This window comes from Lycium ferocissimum, chromosome 1 (genome assembly GCF_029784015.1).
Source record: "Lycium ferocissimum isolate CSIRO_LF1 chromosome 1, AGI_CSIRO_Lferr_CH_V1, whole genome shotgun sequence".
In the NCBI taxonomy this organism is placed as follows: domain Eukaryota; kingdom Viridiplantae; phylum Streptophyta; class Magnoliopsida; order Solanales; family Solanaceae; genus Lycium; species Lycium ferocissimum.
Window position 1 is genome coordinate 4,519,907 of NC_081342.1, and position 23,420 is coordinate 4,543,326.

A 23,420-nucleotide genomic window follows, 5' to 3' on the forward strand; every position below is an offset into this window, starting at 1 on the left:
TTAAAATACTCCGGGCTCATTTCCTTGCTTAAATTCGAATCACCCGCCCCCGCTCGGCGGACCTCGGGTGGCAAATAATGGCGAATGAAGGCATCAACGAACTCTTGCCACACGGGAGGAGGGCGCATTCTCTTGCCTCGACGCTCTCCAATTATTGTGCCATAAGCGCCACATCCCGGTCTATATGATGCCAACTCCCCGGCCTCGGTCTCGGAAGCATGAATAATCGCAACGTTCTTGCATCTCGTCAATGAGCCTTGTGGATCTTCGTAAACTTTGACAAAAATTTCGGAGGATTTAGGCTCATAAAATCGCGGGCTCTAGTACTCGCCGAACGATCACTTGGCCCCACATTTTGCCTTTGTGCTGACGGCAACCAAGCTGTGTCGATAAGGTAATAGCCTCGGTCACTTGTTGACCGTGTAGGCTGTGGAGGGCCGGAGGCATAGGGCAGGTGGAGACCTCTTCATGCTCCGCTCTTTGGAGGAATAGAGGTAGCATGCGAGGAGAGGCACTTTGAGACTCGCTATGTCCTAGCTCAGCGCGGGGTTCTCGGCTGGTACCTTCTCCCCCTGGTATTGCGGCGGGCCGACTTTCTTTCTCTTTCTCGAAGGCATTGCGAAAATCAAACGAGAAAAGATTAGGTAGTTGCGTCCTTAACTTGGCTCTCGCACGATCTCTTAAGATGAAAGATGGTCATTTTTCCTAAATGCCACCAGCCTCGCATTTATTAGCGTGGCGCATGCGCACTTTCGTAAACAAGACTCTACTGAACCGACTCGTGAACACTTCCCTAGCCAGGCTGGCACTTTCGATACCCATACATCACCGGCCGAACTACGGGCCGCGACGGGTGTCCGGGGCTAACACGAACACCGCTCATCTGCTATCTTGCTCTCATTCATGCTATATGCTCATTTCATAGAAATATCTCATCGTTCGAAACATAATCACTTTTATAAACATAAGCCACGTAATTTATCAAAATAGTACATATACATAAAAGCCATGGGAACATACCACCCACCTTTGCGTATCTACGGCCTCTACTAGAATACTAGACATACGGACGGAATGACGGGACCCGTCATGCCCAAAATGAATATACACAAACATATGTACCAAAAGAATAGTCAAGGCACCTCAGGGAAAATGGAGTGCTCTCAAGTATTTGCTAGCTCTGTAATTAATACGGTCACCTCCTTTGTCTACGTAGGCATGAACACGGCGTCCGAAGAAAGGGCGTCGATGCAATATTGTGCGAGTATGTGAAACATAAACAATAATGAAATATCCATGAAATAAGGAGGCATCAATAAGGAGCAATCAGCAATACATTTGAATCATAAAGGATATCATACATCTTGCTTACTTTAATACTCGTCATCATCTCGTATATGCATAAATGTATAAGCCGACCATATAGGTGCGGTGTGATAATCAATAATATTAGCAATAGCATTGCACGTCCGGAGCCTCACAGCGTCGGGATATCATCTCAACTCTGCTAGTGGTATTTGTACCATACGGCCATGGTGTATAGGCATGCCTTGGCGGTATTGCCAAACCATTTAGGCACGGTGTGATATCATCATATGCTCATTATATCATGCTCATCATAATATGCTTATCATAACTCATCATGGTATGCTTGACATCAATATACTTATTACAATACCCAATGAAATAACCAAGATGCACTGAAACTGATCCAGTCACTCAGTTCATGTCTTTGGTGGGATCAGGATTCATTGTCCTTTGATCTTGGCTTACTTCTCCATTTGCTTGACCAATTTGAGTTCACCTTAACTATTTTCGGATATGGATACATAATTTTTATTTTGATAGGTTCAACCTTCAAACTTTTACCACCCGGATCCATAATACGAGAAATTATGGGTTTAGAATTTAAAAAAAAAAAAATAATTTGAGTGATCTCTTACATATATATCATTTCGTATAAAAATATTGGGTTCGGTTGAACGTAATTTACTAACTATACCAGCCTCTTGAAACCAACTAGCTGGATTAATGACGATAGTTTTCCTATGTGCTTGACTCTGAGTTACCTATAGTTACCGGTCAATACTTATTGTAGTGGGAAATAGAAGGTCGTATATCTCATGAAATCATCAAGATGCAATAAGCTGACTCAAGACATCACCGTTAAGAAGAAAAAAAAAAAAAAAAAACTAAATTTATGAGTTTGTCAACAAATATATTGATCATTTGTTTACTGCTTAATTTACAGGCCTGATCACCAAGTGCAAGAGATTCGAGACATATTCTCAGCTAAAAAGAGATACATTGAGCGTGGACTAATCCAAGATAGCTCGAAAAAAGGCGAAACCAAAAAGTTAGCCCATGAGGATAATAATAGTGACAACATGCTCATTGACAATCCATTGCCCCTCTGATTTCTTTGTTGCTACAAGTTCAAGGAGAAAGGAGAAATCTATCTCTTCCTTAGTAAATACTACACTGTTGATGATCAAGTTAGGTTCGGTGAACGTTTTGACTTTTTTGAAGAAGAAGAAGAAGCGGTCGCGAAATGCTAATAACAATGCTTTGCGATTTCAAGAATTGGCCAAATTTTACAATGTAGAGGTCGACGGATAAAGGAGATCATCGACGGGAAGTTCAAACATTCCTCTGTTTTCAGGCAAAGCAACTACTAAAAATAAACAACAGGTTGGTGAATTATACTTTATGTTTTAGTCATATATGTGCATGTTAGAATTAGGTAGCAATTTCTTGTCTAGTATGTCACGACCCGAACTACGGGCCGCGACGGGTATCCGGGGCTAACCACCGAACACCGCTCATCTTGCTACTTATCTTGCTCTCATTCATACTATATGCTCATTTTCATAGAAAATATCTCATCGTTCGAAACATAATCACTTTTATAAACATAAGCCACATAAATCGGCTATCAAAATAGTACATATACATAAAAGCCATGGGACCATACTACCCACATTGCGTATCTACGAGCCTCTCTAGAATACTAGACATACGGACGGGACGGGACCCCGTCATGCCCAAAATGAATATACACAAACATATGTACCAAAAAGAATAGTCAAGGCACCTCCGGAAAATGGAGTGCTCTCAAGTCGGTAGCTGCTAGCTCCTATGGTACAGGTCACCTCCCATCTACTGTGGGCATGAACACGGCGTCGAGAAAAGGACGTCGGTCGAATATTGTCGAGTATGTGAAGCATAAACAATAATGAAATATCCATGAAATAAGGAGGCATCAATAAGGAGCAATGCGTAGCAGGGGCGGAATCATAAAGGATATCATACATGCGGCTTACTTTAATACTCGTCATCATCTCGTATATGCATAAATGTATAAGGCGCCGACCATATAGGTGCGGTGTGATAATCAATAATATTAGCAATAGCATTAACTGCGTCCGAGGCCTCCCGCGTCCGGGATATCATCTCATACCGCCCACTAGTGGTTGCCCGTGCCATCGGCCATGGTGTATATTGCCCATGCCTTGGCGTATCTGCCCGGCCATTTAGGCACGGTGTGATATCATCATATGCTCATTATATCATGCTCATCATAATATGCTTATCATAACTCATCATGGTATGCTTGACATCAATATACTTATTACAATACATGCATAGAGACTCTTAGCGAATCATACTTTATCGGGGTGACGTAAGGTCGTGGACCCCCGATGTCGTTATGAGCATTCTTACGTATTCTGCCTCACCTTGAAGGAACAAGCATATGGTGAGTGTACATAATGATCAATATCATTGGATTACATATATTACATCATTAGCTTCTTAGGAGCATCGTATCATAGACTATAGCATTTCTAGCCTTTAGCTTACTATCATCATTATCGTATTCATCTCATATCTCTTATCTCGTATAGCTATTCGTGAGTGAGGGCTCTTAACTTTCTTGGAGATGGAACATTTATGGTAAAAGAGGAAATTCATGCCATAGGACTCATGCCTTAGAAGGAAAGGGCTAGCCTCACATACCTTTGTCTTTTGACTATTCTATTGCTTGCTCGTTGTCCTTTAATGCCGCAGGTTTTACCTTGAGAGAATTCGTATCGGCATTAGCTACACAATTATATGAACGGGCCTTTTAAAGCTAGAGAAAATTGGCACATTTCCTTTGTTTATATGACTTCCTCCATTTTCTATATCAACTCCCAAACATCTGTAATATCATCACAATATCAACAACAATCGTCGTTCATTTACATAATTCGCGTTTCACAATTCTACTTTAACTCTCCATATTCATGACTAAAATTCACTTTCGCATTCTTTCGTATCCAATGCTTATTTCATGTTCTATAAGTCATTTATAACGCATTTATATCATCAACATACTCGGTTCCATGATTTAATTCCACTACTATTCAATAATGACACTATTCATCCATTTGATGACCCATTTATTGCACTCTTCCACAACCCGTGTGTTTCAACGTATAAATACTTCAAATAGCATGTAGGGTCATGAAACTTACCTTAGATGGTGTAGGAATAAACCTTGAGTGGTAATACTCTCCTTACACAAAAACCCTAGTTCATTTTTCTTGGGATTTCTTGACTTGGATGGACTTTGATGAATTTCTTACACTTGATTCACTTGATTTCTTGGTATTGATCTTTGATTTCCTTTGATTTCTTGTGTGAAGAGTGGAGAATATTCTAGAGAGTTCTTGACTTTGTGTGGAATGAAAAATGAAATGAATTAAATGAATGTGGGTCTCCTTTTTAATAACTTGAAATACGATCCCGTCGGGTAATTCTACGCCCATTTTGACGGGCCGTATAAATTCCTACGGACCCCGTCAAAATTGTCCGTAAACTGCCCAGTCAAAAATGGGTCTTGTGACCATTTGACGCTGGGCTGGGTCCATTTTACGGACCGTAGGATTTCTACGGACCGTCGAAAAGTCCTACGGGGCGTCAAATGGTCCGTAGGATTTCTCTGCTCAGAAAGTCTGTCGTAGAACGGCCATAACCTTTTACTCAGACCTCACATTGATGAGTGGTTTATTGCGTTGGAAACTAGACTCGATGAACTTCAATTTGGAAAAAAGAAACACACAAAAACTCCTCATATTCTAGGAGATATGCCCCCACCAATGTGGACCAAAATTTTATCCGAAAATTTTGCCAAGTTTCTACAAAGTTCCCATAAACTCAATTCCTTTATTTGTTTGATCTTAAATCCTTATGGAACCTTCTTAACACTTATTTAACACTTCATTAACAATACAAGGGGCATTACAACTCTTCTCCAAAACTTCATTAAGTCATCATCAATTCGATACTCGTAAATCTTGCTCGACACATGACATATACCTCACTTTCCTTACCAACTTTCGTCTCCTACTTCAAATGTCTTTGAAATCTTAATTAGGACCATTAAGGACTAATTCTTACTTGCCCAAACATCATATACATCTTATCCTTCGTCAGCCTATTCACTGTACGTTAATGGGAATTTTTTCGAGGTGTAACAAGTTCCTCTTGTTATCTTGTCTTCATTGGTCTCAATAGCTTCAGTATCCACTGCTATCTCAGCATCAGTAGTGATTCTTGGTTCCATAGTGGTAGCACGAAACTTGCTGTTCTCTACATCTTTATGCCTTTGTCTGACCTTGATTTTTACTCTTCTTGTTTTCTGCATACGCTCATAGACCAGCTGGTACATCTTTTCTCGACGATGAGAGCCTTTCAACCTCTTTGCTCATTGACAGTGTCAAGATTTTCAGGATGTTTGGTATGGTCTTTCTTTGTCTTTGGCAATTCCTTGGTTGTTGTTTTTGTCTTCCGTTTTACCCTCTTTATTCTTGTTATTATTGTCCTTTCTTTTGGCAGCTAATTGATTTTCCTCTTCAAGTTTTTTCTTTCTTGCCAAAACTCTGCACTCATCAATAGCATGTCCCAATAAACTTCAATGGGTGCAATATTTAGGCATGGTTTCATACTCAAGTTTCTGGTAGAATCCCTTTAAAGGGCTATTTTCCTATTCAGCTCCAATCCAAAGTTTGTGAATTCTAGGTTTAGTGAGGTCTATCTCAACTCTTACCTTTGCCATACCTGGTCGAGTTCTACCTCTAGTGGCATTGTCCATTCCAATTGGTATACCAATTGGGTTAAGGATTTGCCTAATATAGAACCAAGCGTGACAGTGAAAAGGGAGTTCTGGTAAGAGAACCCAAACTGGGACTATCGGGCTATCGATCTCCGGTCTCCAATCAGGAGTCCATTTAGATAACCACATCTGCATCCCCTCAATAGTCATGACTCGTCTAGGACAAATAGAAGCAAAATCTTCTTCGTTGGTGCAATCCAAAAAGACATTATAATTATCATAAACACTGATAGTAACAGTACCTTTTAGAGGAACTTTTCCAAGAAAGGCAGATCTGATTCGATCTATTTGAGATCTTGGTTTCAAGAATCGACCAACAACAGTTAGTGTACATTCCTTAGCCATTGTTCCATAGAAATCTCCGGCTTTGAAGAGTATTGCCGGAACTCCATTGTGGGATGTGTATCGAGCTTTGACAGATGGGTCTCCAAATTTTTTTGGGGGTTTGTTCACCGTGTTAATAGCATTGGCATACGAAGAGGGGTTGGTTGATTCGGGTTTGGTATTGTTGGTAGAAGTTGTAGGATCGGGAAAAGTAGGTAGTTTCTCCGGTGCGTGAGCAGCCGGAGAAGCCATAGCCGAGGCCCTAATTTCCGGTCACTGTTTAAGAAATATAGACGTTAGGTTCCCCTTTCCTTTATTATTAGCATTATTATTACTAGTTGATGGTGCTACTGCTGCAGCTGGAACAACATTGGATTTTTCCCTCTTTTTGATGAATAATATTCTGTTTGCTAATTTGCGTTCCCTTGTTTTTGGAGAAGGCACATACTCTTCGTTTTCTTCGATCGTCGTCATCGTCCTCTTCATTTTTGTCATCAAGATTGATTAGTGGGCTGTTAACTAAAATAGTACATTCATAAGTAATACACTGATATTAAGGATGAGGTTTATGATTCGAGACCATATGTAAAAACCATCACAAAATCTTTAATTCAAATATCTGACTAAAATTGTTGAGTTCTGCCGAATCCGTAACTAATGATGTAGATTCGTCCCTGGTGCAATATCTACCAAAATGCAACCTAACAAATATTAGGTGAAAATGAAAATACATTTTGCACACAAAGTATCGGCTTAATATGATGTATTAAACAAAAACACACAATTCTTAATAAACATCAGAGGGTGCAAAACAAGCGACGTAACCAAAAGCATCCGAATTTACAAAAAGCATACAAAGGTAACAACAACATGCAACAAAAAGTTTTCTCCTTGCAAATATCCCATCAAATGAATATTTAAGCAAAGGAGAAACTGAAATTAGTATAAAACACTGATATTAAGGCTGAGGTTAATAATTGGCGACCATATGTAAAAACCATCACAAAATCTTTGGCAGAACCTCCAACTTTTGCCTTTCTAATTCCAGAGTTAGGTGCTGGACGTAACCACAGGTCTGCTAGTTGATGCAGTGGCTGCTCCGGGAGGCGCAATGGTACGCCCAACATGCGAAGCTCCACCTGCAAAAAGTAGGTGTCATGTTAAAGCTAACAAAGCAAATCCTGAACGACGATAAATCAGATGTTATTATTATAAGTATTACCTCGTCTTCGCTCTGGAGACTCAGTTTTAGTGCAAGGTACTTCTTTATCTAGGAAACAGGCATACATCCCTATTTAACCAGAAAAAGATTTATTACATGTTCATGGAAGTTGTTAAGAGACACGCTGGAAAGTAAAAGACGTATAGTATAAAAGAGACAACTATATTTTTATGAGATAGAATTGCAATTACACAAAAAGGAGAAAATGACTTTCCTCGCTCTTTGATAGAAGTCATTTTTTTGTGAAGTTTGGTTTTTTGGATTGTTAGCATAAAATATGGACAAAATTAGTTATTTGATGTCTATAAACAATAAACATCACAAATATTTTTAGACGTTAACCACTATCACACTTAAGTCACGTGACTTGCACGTGAAATTTTAAAGTTTTCCCTAGACATCATTCTTCTCTAAATCAACCCAAAATTACTTAATCTGCTAGTAAATATGTGTAGGTACCTTGTTTTCTTTGATCCTTGATTTTGTGTTAGTGTGCGTATGGAACAAAGAGGGATATATAGAAAAAGGGGAAACGACAGGTTTGGTGAAGAAGTAATAGACCTAATACACTACAAAAAAATTGGGTAATTTGCGGAGGTTGAAGTTGCAATTCGTGGAGGTTTTAGCCTCCACTAGTTGCTAAAAGAGGCTAAACCTCCGCGAATTGCAACTTTCAACCTCCACCAATTACCCCCTTTTTTTTTGTAGTGAAAGAAGTTTGGATTTTTGGGATTGTTATAAAATATGGGCAAAAATAGTTTTGTTATGTCTACAACGACTTCAAGACTCTGATGATCGAGTAATAAGATAATTTTTAAATTACCTTGTTCACAACATGAAATATAAAATAAAATACAATTATTACGTATATCAATCAATCAAATATTTCCATGTCAGCAATATTTTTTGTCATACGTGTCAAATATGGCTAGAATTATATATAAAAACATCCCTGAAGTATATATACCACTTAAATTACACCCTTAAGATGTCTCTATAAACAATAAAAATCACAAATATTTTTAGAAGTGTATCACTCTCACACTTCGGTCACGTGACTTGCACGTGAAATTTCAAAGCTTTCCCTAAATTTCATCTTCTTTAATTCAACCAAAAATTACTAAATTTGCTAGTAAATTTTTGTTACCTTTTCACCACAACACAAAAAATTATCTTATCTTATATTTAATATGGTCAAACAATTAATTGTTAGCTAGCCGTTGGAGAAACACCTATATATGGCTGCACTACTTTGTTGAACATAAGGAGAACTTTGTCTACCAAATCAAATCTTTTTTCCTTATATATATATATATATATATATGTGTGCATTACTTTATAAGGAAAAAATATTTGAAATTGGGACTAGAGTTGGAAAAAAAAAGGAGTGCTTTGAAGATCAGCTTGTGTATATTCATCAAAGGGTTCAAGTTTTGGTTCAATTTTGGGGATAATTCTTGGAATTGGGGTTGGAGAGGAGTTGAAATTGGTGGATTCAGGCTGAAGATTAAGGTCTTGAAATGGGACAAGAGAACCCATCTTTTTGCAACACTAAAGAAGAATTTTGTTGATGAAAAGGGGTTTTTGGTCGTTCAGAGAGTTTTGGTTCATGAAATGGAAAGGAGCGACTGAGAGAGTGAAGAATAAAAGTTGTTGAAGAAGAAGAAGAAGAATAATTCACGTAGATCATCAAAATATATTTGTGTAATAAATGAATAACTAAATTTAAATTTGTGGACAATAATGTCCTCAACTCCATTTGTCCGGCAGAATACATCGACAACCCCTTAAATTATCATAAATTTCATTTAAACGCTCGAACTACGCATTGTTCCGAATTGAGCACTTGAGCACATGATAAAAGATTCTTATTAGAAACTTTCTGCTTAAATTTTGGAAAAGCTTTTACTCGTGCTCTTAAGCGCCCCATATATATATATATATATATATATATATATATATATATATATATATATATATATATATATAGCATGTAAACCATTTATAACATGTAAACCATTTATAACAAAATATATATATATAGCATGTAAACCATTTGTAACAAAATTCACCGCAAGAAAAAAAAAAAGGAATTAAGTAGGTACCTTGTTTTCTTGATTCTTGATTTTGTGTTGTGTGTGTATATATGGAAAGAAAGAGGGATATATAGAAAAGCGAAGCGGCAGGATTTAGGAAGAAGTAATAAATTTAAAGAAGTTTGGATTTTTTGGATTGTTAGAATAAAATATGGACAAAATTAGTTTTGTGATGTATATAAACAATAAACATCACAAATATTTTTAGAAGTGAACGTCCCTCACGCTTCAGTCATATGACTTGCATCCACAATGTAGTCGTTAAAGAATTTTGTTTAGGGGGGGATTATTCTCTCAATAGGTATATGCTTTTTTCTTATTCGTCTTTCTAATATGTAGGTTCACTTACCAAATCATATTATAATATTATGCTTTTTTTTTTTTCAGTATATCTTTTTTTTTTTCTGATTTATCATGGTTTGAGGTTTGCAATTGTTAGCTTCCGCATGACGCCATGTTATTTTAATCCGAATAAACTCGAGCATGTAAAGCCCTTGCTTTGTTTCAGGTTTTGGCAAATTACCCAGAAACAAGAAGGGGGCTCATGCAAGCTCGAATACCAGATTATTTCTACCCATTTCTCAAGACTAATGGAAATGATGACAAGCCTTTGGAGTATTTGAGGCTCACCACCTTGGGCATTCTTATTTCCCTAACCAGGTTTGATGATCCATATGGATCAGAGGTCCTTACTTCTTTTCATGGAATCGAAAGTGGTTCCTTTGTGCCTGGAGTGCATGGATCTAGGTGATGAAGTGTCATCGATGGTTGCAACCCTCATAGTTATGAAAATTTTGGTGCAAGAGGCGGGAATGACCTATTGTTGTACTGCGGCTGATCGCTTCTACTCGATAGTACAGGTCTTGTACAGAGTGGTGGAGAAACTTTCAGAAAAACCTTGTTTACTGCATCTGAAATATGTGACACAATGTTATCTAAGTCTTTCAGTGTTGTTAAGGTTCGTGTGCTCATGTGATGCATTGAGAAGAAAGTTCCTCCCAAGCTGTTTGATAACACTTTTAAGGGCATTCATTCTTCGTGATGACCCTGACACTTGATGGATGTTGCAGCTGCTACATTTCAATATTTACGGCTATTTTTCGGTGTACCAAATCAGTTACAATATTGCAAAGCTGGATACAACAACTCAAAAGGCTTAGGGAAAAGGAAAGAAGAAGAAATGAACTTGTTCTGTGGGAACCTATCTCTCTGTGTAATAGTAGGAAAAGACAACAAATAATGATCACGGTAGAGGGAAAAATGTTCTAAATTAACGTTTCAACTGTTAAAGGCTCGAAAACTTGTTGCATAGTAGAGCCTCGTTAAAACTGATAGTTTTGTGTTTGTTGTGTACTGAATTGTAGCTTTGTTCACATAGAGTGAAGTCATTTGTTCTTGTTTTCTTTATAATTATAACAGTCACATGACTTGCACGTGAAATTTCAAAGCTTTCCCTAAATATCATTCTTCTTTAATCCAACCAAAAATTACTAAATCTGTTAGTAAATTTGTGTTACCTTTTCACCACCAGCAAAAAGAAAATTATATCTTATCTTACATTTAATCTGTTAAACTAGTTGTTAGCTAGCCGTTGTGTGTGTATGGAAGAAAGAGGGATATATAAAAAAAGGAGAAGCAACAAATTCTTGGAAGAAGTAATAGATTTAAAGAATTTTGGATTTTTTGGATTGTTAGAATAAAATATGGACAAAATTAGTTTTGTCATGTCAATAAACAATAAATATCACAAATTATTTTAGACGTTAACCACTCTCACACTTTAGTCATGTGACTTGCACGTGAAATTTTAAAGTTTTCCCTAAACATCATTCTTCTTTAATTCAATCCAAAATTACTAAATCTGTTAGTAAATTTGTGTAGGTACCTTGTTTTCTTGATTATTGATTTTGTGTTGTGTGTGTATGGAAGAAAGAGGGATATATAGAAAAAGGGGAAGCGACAGGTTTTGGAAAGAAGTAATAGATTTAAAGAAGTTTGGATTTTTTGGATTGTTAGAATAAACTATGGACAAATTAGTTTTATGATGTCTAGACTAAGGAAAGTTTCAGGGGTTTAGTCATACCTAACCTCTGTTTTTTGTAACCTCTGTTTTTTTATGAAATAAAAGGCAAGCACCTCCTTAAGGTGCAAATTACAAAAACAAAAAACAAAAAAAAAAAAACACTTAGTTTCAACAGGAAGGAGTACTAAATAAAACATTCTGTGAGGGCTTTTTTCCTAAATTGGTAATGGTCGTATTAACTTCCTTACTGATACCACAAAACCATTTCAGAACCTGGTCATATCTAGTCATCTCCTCTTCCCAAGTCATGTGTTTTGCCTTTGTCTTTTTGGAGTTTTTTTTTTTTTTTTCAATTATTCCTTTTTTATACTCCACAATGATATTTGATTCAGTTTTTGTTCACTTCAACTATTTTACAAATACATTGCCCACGTTATTTTCCTTTCTTATATGTTGTTTGCTTATGATTTAATTAAACAAGGATTTAGGCGAACATCACTTGCTCTATGGTGAAAAACTACATACCCAATTTGCTATGGTTTATGAACATGAATCTCATCGTGCAAGTCACGTGCTTTTGCCTTTGCCTTTTTCAAGTTTTTTTCCAATGATTTTTTAGTAACAGTGTTCGATGCTTGATTCAGTTTTTGCGCACTTCGATGATTTTTTATATAACACCGACCATGTTGTATAACTTTCTAATATTTTTTGTTCACTTAAATATTAGTGCAGGGTGTCCGAACCAGCTTGCAAGCACTTCGATTAAATAATTCTATCCATCAAAACTGGAACAAATGATGGGAAGAAATCACTTCATGAGGTACCTGCTACCTAACTAAGAATATGACAAGGGAACAAATTTAATGAAAATTAAATATGTACCTTCATGTCTAATATATTTGATAGAAAAAGGAAGTGCTACATGTACTGCAATCTAACTACATGACATTTGTTATTAGTTTCTTGTTCCATTAAAAACAAGCAAAGTAGTTGCGGACACTAAGTTCAAGACTTGTTACATGACTCAAATTAATTGCTTTGGCCCCAAAACTTAACTGGAAATTGGAATTTGTAGTAGGCCATATTAAGTGAATTTTTAATACAAATATCTGACTAAAATTATTGAGTTCTACCGAACCCATAACTAATGATTTAGATTCGTCCCTGCCACAATATCTACCAAAATGCAACCTAACAAATATTAGGAGAAAACGAAAATACATTTTGTATACTCTTAATATGATGTATTAAACAAAAACATAGAGTATAATTCTTAATAAACAACAGACAGTCGGTACAAAACAAGCAACCAAAACCATCAGAGTTTACAAAAACCATACAAAGGTAACAACAACATGCACCAAGAATGAAATATTCATCCTTATTAATCCCCACAGAGGAAAGGACCATCTTCCACCTCTTGTATCTCTTTTGCTGATGGAATGAACTGGTAGGGGTCTGCCTAAACCCACCCAGCATTGAGGTGGCTTAAAAAAAAAAAAAAAAAAAAAAACATGCACCAAGAAGTTTTCTCCTTGCAAATATCCCATCAAATGAATATTTAAGCAAAGGAGAAACCGAAATAGTATAAAACACTGATATTAAGGCTGAGGTTTATGATTTGCGCCCATACGTAAAAACCATCACAAAATCTTTGGCAGAACCTCCAACTTTTGCCTTTCTAATTCCAGAGTTAGGTGCTGCATGTAACCAAAAATCTGTTAGTTGACGCAGTGGCTGCTCAGGAAGGCGCAACGGTATGCCCAACATGCGAAGCTCCACCTGCAAAAAGTAGATGTCATGCGATAGCTAACAAAGAAAATCCTGGCGATAAATCAGAAGTTGTTTTTATAAGTATTACCTCGTCTTCGCTCTGGAGACTCAGTTTTAGTGCAATGTACTTCTTTGTGTAGGAAACAGGCATATTCGCATCCCTATTTAACCAGAAAAAGATGCATAGCATGTTCATGGAAGTTGTTAAGAGACACACTGGAAGGTAAAAGACGGAGAATATAAAAGAGAATACTATCTTTTTATGAGATAGAATTGCAGTTACACAAAAATTAAAGAAAGAAATGACTTTCCTAGTGACAGAAGTCATTTTTTGGTAATAGTCTCTACTCTTAACTTCCTATCACTGCTTTGATCAATACTTAGACATTATTATCAATCTTAATACTCAAAAATTTCATCATAACATGATCTCGTTTGCTAATAATTGATAAGAAAATGGATATTGGGCCTAATTGAATTACAAAAGTTAGTTTTTGAGGTGAAATTGTTCAAGACTATGTAAGTTCTTGAGGTGAAATTGTTCAAGACTATGTAAGGATACTCATTTTCAATTAAATCCCCAACCAACGGGGGATCTTTTTTTTTTTTTTTTTCAAAAGTTCACCATACTGGTGTGGGGTTAGGCCTGGACCCCTACCTGTGCATTCCATAAAGCATAAGTACATGGAGGAGGACATAAACCTTAGCCTCCAATACAACAGGTGGGATCTAGATCTAACAATATTATTAACAATCTCTTTCAAAAGTTTTTTTTTTTTTTTCATAAATTGTTTTTCAGGTTCCAACCGAACACCAAAATGCATTTCTAGAAAATAAGTCGTTTTTGATAAACAGCTTTCAAAAATAACTTCCAGCGTACCAAAGAAACTTTGTTATTTCTGGAAGCTTTTGTTCATATGCATGCCAGTCTTCCAACAGAAAAGTAGTAATTATAAAAAGCCACAAGCTTATAATAAAAAGACTCACTTGATCTTTATATAGCGGGAAGAAATCTGTGGCAAAGGTGAAGGACATTCCCTGAAACAACAATTACAAGAAAATATTCATATTATTACTCTGTATACCAAAAAATAAAAAAAATATATCAAGATTAAACTCGAGTAATTATTGAAGAGTTATAAAAACGCCATATTTTCATATTTAGAAATAAAATCCCATACTTATTACGCCCTCCGTTTCAATTTATGTATCATTTTTTTTTGTCCATAAAAGAATGTCATATTTTCTTATTCAAAAACAATTTAACTTTAAACTTCACATTTATTTTTTAATTAAATGATTTACAGTCACACAAATGTCTATGACTTATTCAGTCAAATACTGCCTCATAAATTGAGACGAAGGGACTACTACATAAAATTGAAAGGCAGAAACTCACTGCTTATCAGATGCAACCAAATTGAACCAAATGGAATTGACTCTTTCATTCAGTCTAGTACCACTGCTTGTTGCTGCAGCCTCATGAGCAACTCCTACTTGTGCCACATTATTTGATGATCCACCACCACCACCACCAGCGGGAATATTATTTGTTTCTTTTTTCTTTCTGCCGCGTCGTCCCTTTTTCCCTTTTCCTCTATCATTATTATTATTATTACTAGTTGATGGTGCTGCTGCTGCAGCTGGAACAACATTTGATTTTTTTTCCTCTTTTTGATGAACAATATTCTGTTTGCTAACTTTGCGTTCCCTTGTTTTTGGAGAAGGCACGTACTCTTCGTCGTCCTTTTCGTCGTCGTCCTCTTCATCTTCGTCATAAAGATTGAATAGTGGAGTGAAGTTTGGAACAGGCTCAGTGAACTTGGATTTGTTGGAATTGGCTAAAGTGACACCTTTATCAGTTACCAATGTGTTCAATGGTTCCCATAGGTCATTCATACCATCCAATGGTTCGGTACCTTTGCCTTTCTTTGAGATAGTATCATTCTTTGAGGACTCAGCAGCATAAGCAGCACTCTCAACCTTCAGAAAGTGATGTTAAGAGCTAGTAAAGCAACAATTGTATCAAAATAAATAAGGAAATGAAAGGTTGTTATTCTCATGCTATAGGGTCAGGATCAGAGCTGGGGGCACAAAATTACACTGCATATATAAAGTCAAATTTTTAATTATGTATATAGTAGATGTTGGACCCCTTGACTTCTTAAAGTGTTTAATTTTTTATAGTTTGAATCCTCCTAATAAAAATCTTGGCTCCGCCACCCTAGAGTTAATATATCTTGTGTCATTCTTTGCTATTGCATTGACTACGTGAAAGTCACACAATTCAATATGATATTATGTAAGAGTAGATAAAGGTTTTGAGTTCAAGTCTAATTGTCACCCTTTATCAAAAAAATGAGTGCTAGAAAAATGAAAAAAGAATCAGGCATGCAGATGAAGGGCTTAACGTTGAAGATTGATGTCTTCTCCAATAGCTTAAGCTTTTAAAAGAGTTGGTCATACTTTGAAACCATAAGTTTCGAAAGTTTTTTCTCCTTTCTTAAACTCCACGTCTAGTCAAAGTGTATCACATAAACTAGGACTGATGGAATAATTACATGCTCCTTGATTAGTTATTAGCAAATGCCTTTTAATTAGATGTCTATGAATGGACCAAATTAAAAGGTGCACTTATCAGTGGCACATGTTGAACATTAACAGTTGACAAATAATGAATTAAGTACTATGTTACACCTCGAAAAATTCCCATTAACGTACAGTGAATAGGCTGACGAAGGATAAGATGTATATGATGTTTGGGCAAGTAAGAATTAGTCCTTAATGGTCCTAATTAAGATTTCAAAGACATTTGAAGTAGGAGACGAAAGTTGGTAAGGAAAGTGAGGTATATGTCATGTGTCGAGCAAGATTTACGAGTATCGAATTGATGATGACTTAATGAAGTTTGGAGAAGAGTTGTAATGCCCCTTGTATTGTTAATGAAGTGTTAAATAAGTGTTAAGAAGGTTCCATAAGGATTTAAGATCAAACAAATAAAGGAATTGAGTTTATGGGAACTTTGGTAAAACTTGGCAAAATTTTCGGATAAAATTTTGGTCCACATTGGTGGGGGCATATCTCCTATAATATGAGGATTTTTTGTGTGTTTATTTTTTCCAAATTGAATTTCATCGAGTCTAGTTTCCAACGCAACAAACCGCTCGTCAATGTGAGGTCTGAGTAAAAAGTTATGGCCATTCTACGACGGACGTGTCGAAAGCAGAGAAATCCTACGGACCATTTGACGCCCGTAGACTTTTGACGGTCCGTAGGAAATCCTACGGTCCGTAAAATGGACCCAGGCGTCAAATGGTCACAGTGACCCATTTTTGACTGGGCAGTTCTACGGACAATTTTGACGGTCCGTAGGAATTTATACGGCCCGTCAAAATGGGCGTAGAATTACCCGACGGGATCAGATTTCAAGTTATTAAAAGGAGACCCACATTCATTTAATTCATTTCATTTTTCATTCCACACAAAGTCAAGAACTCTCTAGAATATTCTCCACTCTTCACACAAGAAATCAAAGGAAATCAAAGATCAATACCAAGAAATCAAGTGAATCAAGTGTAAGAAATTCATCAAAGTCCATCCAAGTCAAGAAATCCCAAGAAAAATGAACTAGGGTTTTTGTGTAAGGAGAGTATTACCACTCAAGGTTTATTCCTACACCATCTAAGGTAAGTTTCATGACCTTTACATGCTATTTGAAGTATTTATACGTTGAAACACATGGGTTGTGGAAGAGTGCAATAAATGGGTCATCAAATGGATGAATAGTGTCATTATTGAATAGTAGTGGAATTAAATCATGGAACTGAGTATGTTGATGATATAAATGCGTTATAAATGACTTATAGAACATGAAATAAGCATTGGATACGAAAGAATGCGAAAGTGAATTTTAGTCATGAATATGGAGAGTTAAAGTAGAATTGTGAAACGCGAATTATGTAAATGAATGACGATTGTTGTTGGTGATGTTGTGATGATATTACGGATGTTTGGGAGTTGATATAGAAAATGGAGGAAGTCATATAAACAAAGGAAATGCTGCCCAATTTTCTCTAGCTTTAAAAGGCCCGTTCATATAATTGTGTAGCTAATGCCGATACGAATTCTCTTGAAGGTAAAACCTGTGCATTAAAGGACAACGAGCAAGCAATAGAATAGTCAAAAGACAAAGGTATGTGAGGCTAGCCCTTTCCTTCTAAGGCATGAGTCCTATGGCATGAATTTCCTCTTTTACCATAAATGTTCCATCTCCAAGAAAGTTAAGAGCCCTCACTCACGAATAGCTATACGAGATAAGAGATATGAGATGAATACGATAATGATGATAGTAAGCTAAAGGCTAGAAATGCTATAGTCTATGATACGATGCTCCTAAGAAGCTAATGATGTAATATATGTAATCCAATGATATTGATCATTATGTACACTCACCATATGCTTGTTCCTTCAAGGTGAGGCGAATACGTAAGAATGCTCATAACGAAATCGGGGGTCCACGACCTTACGTCACCCCGATAAAGTATGATCGCTAAGAGTCTCTATGCATGTATTGTAATAAGTATATTGATGTCAAGCATACCATGATGAGTTATGATAAGCATATTATGATGAGCATGATATAATTAATGAGCATATGATGATATCACACCGTGCCTAAATGGCCGGGCAGTCACCGCCAAGGCGGGCAGCTATACACCATGGCCAGATGGCATGGGCAGTCACCACTAGTGGGCGGCATGAGATGATATCCCGGACGCGGGAGGCACGGACGCAAAGCTAATGCTATTGCTAATATTATTGATTATCACACCGCGCCTATATGGTCGGGCAGCTTATACATTTATGCATATACGAGATGATGATGAGTATTAAAGTAAGCCAGTATGTATGATATCCTTTATGATTCAGTCAGTTACAGATTGCTCCTTATTGATGCCTCCTTATTTCATGGATATTTCATTATTGTTTATGCTTCACATACTCAGTACAATATTCGTACTGACGTCCTTTTCTTCGGACGCTGTGTTCATACACACACACACACACACACAGGTGACCCGGACTCATGGAGCTAACGCTGACTTGAGAGCACTCCATTTTCCGGAGGTGCCTTGACTATTCTTTTGGTACATATGTTTGTGTATATTCATTTTGGGCATGACGGGGTCCTGTCCCGTCCAGATGTCTAGTATTCTAGTAGAGGCTCGTAGATACGCAGTGTGGGTAGTATGGTCCCATGGCTTTTATGTATATGTACTATTTTGATAGCCGACAGGGCTTATGTTTATAAAAGTGATTATGTTTCGAACGATGAGATATTTCTATGAAAATGAGCATATAGTATGAATGAGAGCAGATAAGTAGCAGCATGAGCGGTGTTCGGTGGTTAGCCCCGGATACTCGTCGCGGCCCGTAGTTCGGGTCGTGACATACTAGACAAGAAATTGCTACCTAATTCTAACATGCACATATATGACTAAAACATAAAGTATAATTCACCAACCTGTTGTTTATTTTTAGTAGTTGCTTTGCCTGAAAACAGAGGAATGTTTGAACTTCCTGGCTGATGATCTCCCTTTATCTGGTTGACCTCTACATTGTAAAATTTGGCCAATTCTTGAAATCGCAAAGCATTGTTATTAGCATTTCGCGATCTGCTTCTTCTTCTTCTTCCAGTAGTCAAAACGTTCTGCTGAACCGGAACTTGATCATCAACAGGTGTAGTATTTACTAAGGAAGAGATAGATTTCTCCTTTCTCCTTGAACTTGTAGCAACAGCAGCTGCAGTAGGCAATGGATTGTCAATGAGCATGTTGTCACTATTATTATCCTCATGGGCTAACTTTTTGGTTTCGCCTTTTTTCGAGCTATCTTGGATTAGTCCACGCTCAATGTATTCTCTTCTTTTAGCTGAGAATATGTCTCGAATCTCTTGCACTTGGTGATCAGGCCTGTAAATTAAGCAGTAAACAAATGATCAATATATTTGTTGACAAACTCATAAATTTAGTTTTTTTTTTTTTTTTTCTTCTTAACGGTGATGTCTTGAGTCAGCTTATTGCATCTTGATGATTTCATGAGATATACGACCTTCTATTTCCCACTACAATAAGTATTGACCGGTAACTATAGGTAACTCAGAGTCAAGCACATAGGAAAACTATCGTCATTAATCCAGCTAGTTGGTTTCAAGAGGCTGGTATAGTTAGTAAATTACGGGTTCAACGGGAACCCAATATTTTTATACGAAATGCAGATATATATGTAAGAGATCACTCAAATTATTTTTTTTTTTTAAATTCTAAACCCATAATTTCTCAGGTATTATGGATCCGGTGGTAAAAGTTTGAAGGTTGAACCTATCAAAATAAAAATTATGTATCCATATCCGAAAATAGTTAAGGTGAACTCAAATTGGTCAAGCAAATGGAGAAGTAAGCCAAGATCAAAGGACAATGAATCCTGATCCCACCAAAGACACATGGAGTGGTATTTGGATCGGTTTCGGCCAAAGGCATCTTGGTTATTTCATTGAGTACCTATTACTTCTCATCAACGCAAATACCGAGTTATTCTTTCCACCGTAAGCATATAGGAATAATCACCTAGTGCATTTTGTTCTTTCCTAAGATCTAAATTTTGATCCCTAGTGATTTTTATCTGCTTTAATGATTGCTAGGACATACTCTTAGATGCAAAAGAAAATGATCTTTTTTTCTTTTGTTTCCCATCAGGTGTCCGAGATACTCACATTGGAGCTCGATTAAATTTGGATTTGCGGGATATCCCACAAAAAGGGGCAAAACGCTTCCTAATTAAGTCGACTACGTACCTAGGGGTTTCGAGTACCCAAAATATCTGATTAAGGATGATGGAGTACTTGCCACTCCACCACTACTCCTGTTTGTAAAGAAGGTGATCTTCTAGGTACAAACTATATAACAAGAAAAATTAACTCAGCTTCAGCTCTATCCAAGCCAGAAAAGAAAAAATAAAGCAGCAACTTTTCTCGATATTCTCAAAATCTTCAGCTCAAAACTCAATCCAAACAGCCAGTACCATTTTAAAATGTTATAATGCGTATTTATTAACCCTAGAAACGAAGTTCAACAACAAGAAGCAACAACTAACCTAGTGTGATCCCACAGTGTGATCAACCTTATTTTATCTAATATACAAAACAATTAAAAAAATAAGAAAACCGTTATATACTGGAAAATACACATGGAAATTTTTAAGGCCTAATACACCATGCAATCGCTAGAAGCATGACTGAAACCTGCTCATGAATCACGACTCAAACTCCGACATATTTTCTGCACATACAATTTTATAACCAATAGTCGCTCTGTCTCAATTTATTCGAAGGAGTTTGAAATACGAAAGTCAAAATACTTAATTTTGACTATTCAGATATAAATTCTTCAAAATTTTTAAATAAAATTTACATATTTAAAAAATTTAAAAAAAAAAAAAAAAAACTACAAGTCAACTTAACGAATGATTCAAAATATTCAAAAAAAGTTTGTGAAAAATTATGTTGTCTGACTCTCCAAACAGTAACACTTTTACATCAAATGGGATGGAAGGAGTATATATATAGTAATTCCATTTGTTTCACTTTTTGTGATACGATACGAAAGTTAAACCATCTAATTGTAAGTTCAATTCAGGCTTACAATTTTCATGCTTTTTGGAATAAAATTTACTTATTGAAAACTATAGAAAAAAAATATAAGTTACAATAACTAATAATTTAACACATTTAAAATATTGAAAAACCGAATTGTAACTGTGTCACATAAAGTGATACCTAATTTTCTGCAATGGGGCCACACCTAGATCCAGATTGCAAACTGGACAAACATGCAATTTCTCTTCTGTAATCGTCCTGGTTATGCACTTCTTGCAAACTGTAAGAATTTATAGATGAATTAATCAGATTTCAGAAAAAAATCATAAAACCTCCCAATTATTACAGACAAAAATTGTCTACTGTAGTTTTTTCCCCATAAAAAGAAAGAACTTTGATAGATAACAAATTCTAGTGGTGAGAAGTAACCCTTTTAGTTCTTGTAATTTTCAAGCTGAAAATTGGGTTTTGAGTATAGATCTGACATTTAGAGCAAAAAAGGGACAAAAAAGAAAAATGTTGAACCATGCAAAATCCACCTCTTTTGATAGCTACAAGAATAAAAATCCAAAAATAAACATAAAAGTAATCTATCCAGTAGCGTTTTCTCGACTAGGGCCAAATGCAACAAATTGATCATACAAGAAACTTGAAGAAAAAAAAAAATTGAAGAGTTTAATCACAAGAACCATGATATGTGCTAGATTAAAAGTCCATGCAAAGACCTAGATCACATAAACCTTGAAAATGACACAAACTTCACTGAAAAACATTGGAAAGAACGTTAAAAAGAAAAAAATTCAAGATCATGAAATCACAAGGACAAATGATTTGTCAACATCACTGAAATCAAAAAGGAAACCCCAAAAAAATTAAGTTTTAAACTTAATTTTTTTTTAAAAAAGAAACCTTGGAAAGAACGAAAAAAAAAAAGATCAAAGGTTCAAGATCATGAAATCACAAGGACAAATGAATTTATCGACATCACTGAAATAAATAAAAAATCTAAATTAAGTTTTTTTGTTTGAGAAAAAAAAAAAAGATTAAATTTTTCCCACATCTGTGACAGCATTCTTCAATAATGGTGACTTCTTTGAATAGCTTTTTGCAAATTCTGCATGTTAAGACACTCTTGATACTCGCTTGCCGTGTCGTAAAATCATCCATCTTCCTTCATAAACTGACAAAAAATTAGAAAAAAAAAAAAAATCATAAAAGGAAGTCAAATCAAATCCTTTTTCCTTATAAACCAACGTATATATTCTTTGCATGTAAACCATATATAGATAAAATTCATCGCAACAAAAAAAAAAGTATAAAGAGAAAGAAAGAAAAAAGAATTAGGCAGGTACCTTATTTTCTTGATTGTCGATTTAGTGTTGTGTGTGTAATGTGTATAGAAGAAAAATGGCTCATATAGGAAAAGGGGAGCGAGCGGCAGGCTTTGGAATATATAGAAGTGAAGAGGGGTTTTGGTTTAGCAATAATAATATGGACAAAATTAGTGTTGTGTAGATGATGATAATATTGAAACTCAACTGTTTCTTCCATAGTTTTAACACCATGAATAGTACCAGCAGCTTCACCCTTTCAAAAGTGAAGAACTATGTATACTATACGGGCTTTTCTTATTTGTTTTACCCTTTTTTTTAGGGGGTGTCCAGGGCAACTTACCTATTGTATACGGGTAAAACCGAGGACACAAGTACGCTCGATTTCCCGTTGTCATGGTTATGCTCGGGTGCAGCACGACCACCTCACCGGGAACGAGGTCTCGAGCTCGGGCCAGTCCGAGGCGATAAAGGAAGGATGATTGATCGCCATTGAGAAGACCGAAATATCCGCCCTCACCCGGATATTTCGGCGTTGATCCCAGCGCTGCAAATTTTGTTTGTCACCAGATTTACTTGCTTTATTTAGAATTGTACTAGGTTTGAAACTCCTCTACTATATAAAGGGGAGGTCTTCATTCATGAAAGGGGTTGGCAACAAGAAGGAGAGAAAGAATTCATATCAACAATCATAAGAATTTATTGAATCAGTTCCCATTTGTTCTTGAGTTTTATTTTATTTGTGTCTCTTGGTAGCTCATAACGAAAGGATATCGACCTCGGTTTCCTAGCCCGAGGTCATACGTATCCAGCACTTGGTTAGATTTGATTCTTTGTCCA

At 36.3% G+C, this 23,420-nt stretch overlaps 1 protein-coding gene and 1 pseudogene across 2 annotated transcripts; one reads left to right on the forward strand and one right to left on the reverse strand.

Moving 5' to 3' along the window:
- Positions 1-7,298: 7,298 nt before the first annotated feature.
- On the reverse strand, positions 7,299-22,813 carry LOC132067988 (E3 ubiquitin protein ligase DRIP1-like). Of its 2 annotated transcripts, none has more exons than XM_059461447.1 (8): positions 22,602-22,813; positions 22,308-22,429; positions 21,430-21,529; positions 19,120-19,567; positions 14,995-15,578; positions 14,583-14,633; positions 13,684-13,756; positions 7,299-7,620 (listed from the first exon to the last, which is right to left on the reverse strand). In XM_059461447.1, the coding sequence occupies exons 2-8, from the start codon at positions 22,414-22,416 to the stop codon at positions 7,399-7,401; spliced, it is 1,587 nt and encodes a 528-aa protein (XP_059317430.1). In that variant the 5' UTR covers positions 22,417-22,429; positions 22,602-22,813; the 3' UTR covers positions 7,299-7,398. The 2 variants fall into 2 exon arrangements, with proteins under 2 accessions (XP_059317430.1, XP_059317422.1); XM_059461439.1 differs by lacking the exon at positions 7,299-7,620 and adding an exon at positions 13,081-13,604.
- On the forward strand, positions 10,275-10,959 carry LOC132060419 (uncharacterized; annotated as a pseudogene).
- Positions 22,814-23,420: the final 607 nt, after the last annotated feature.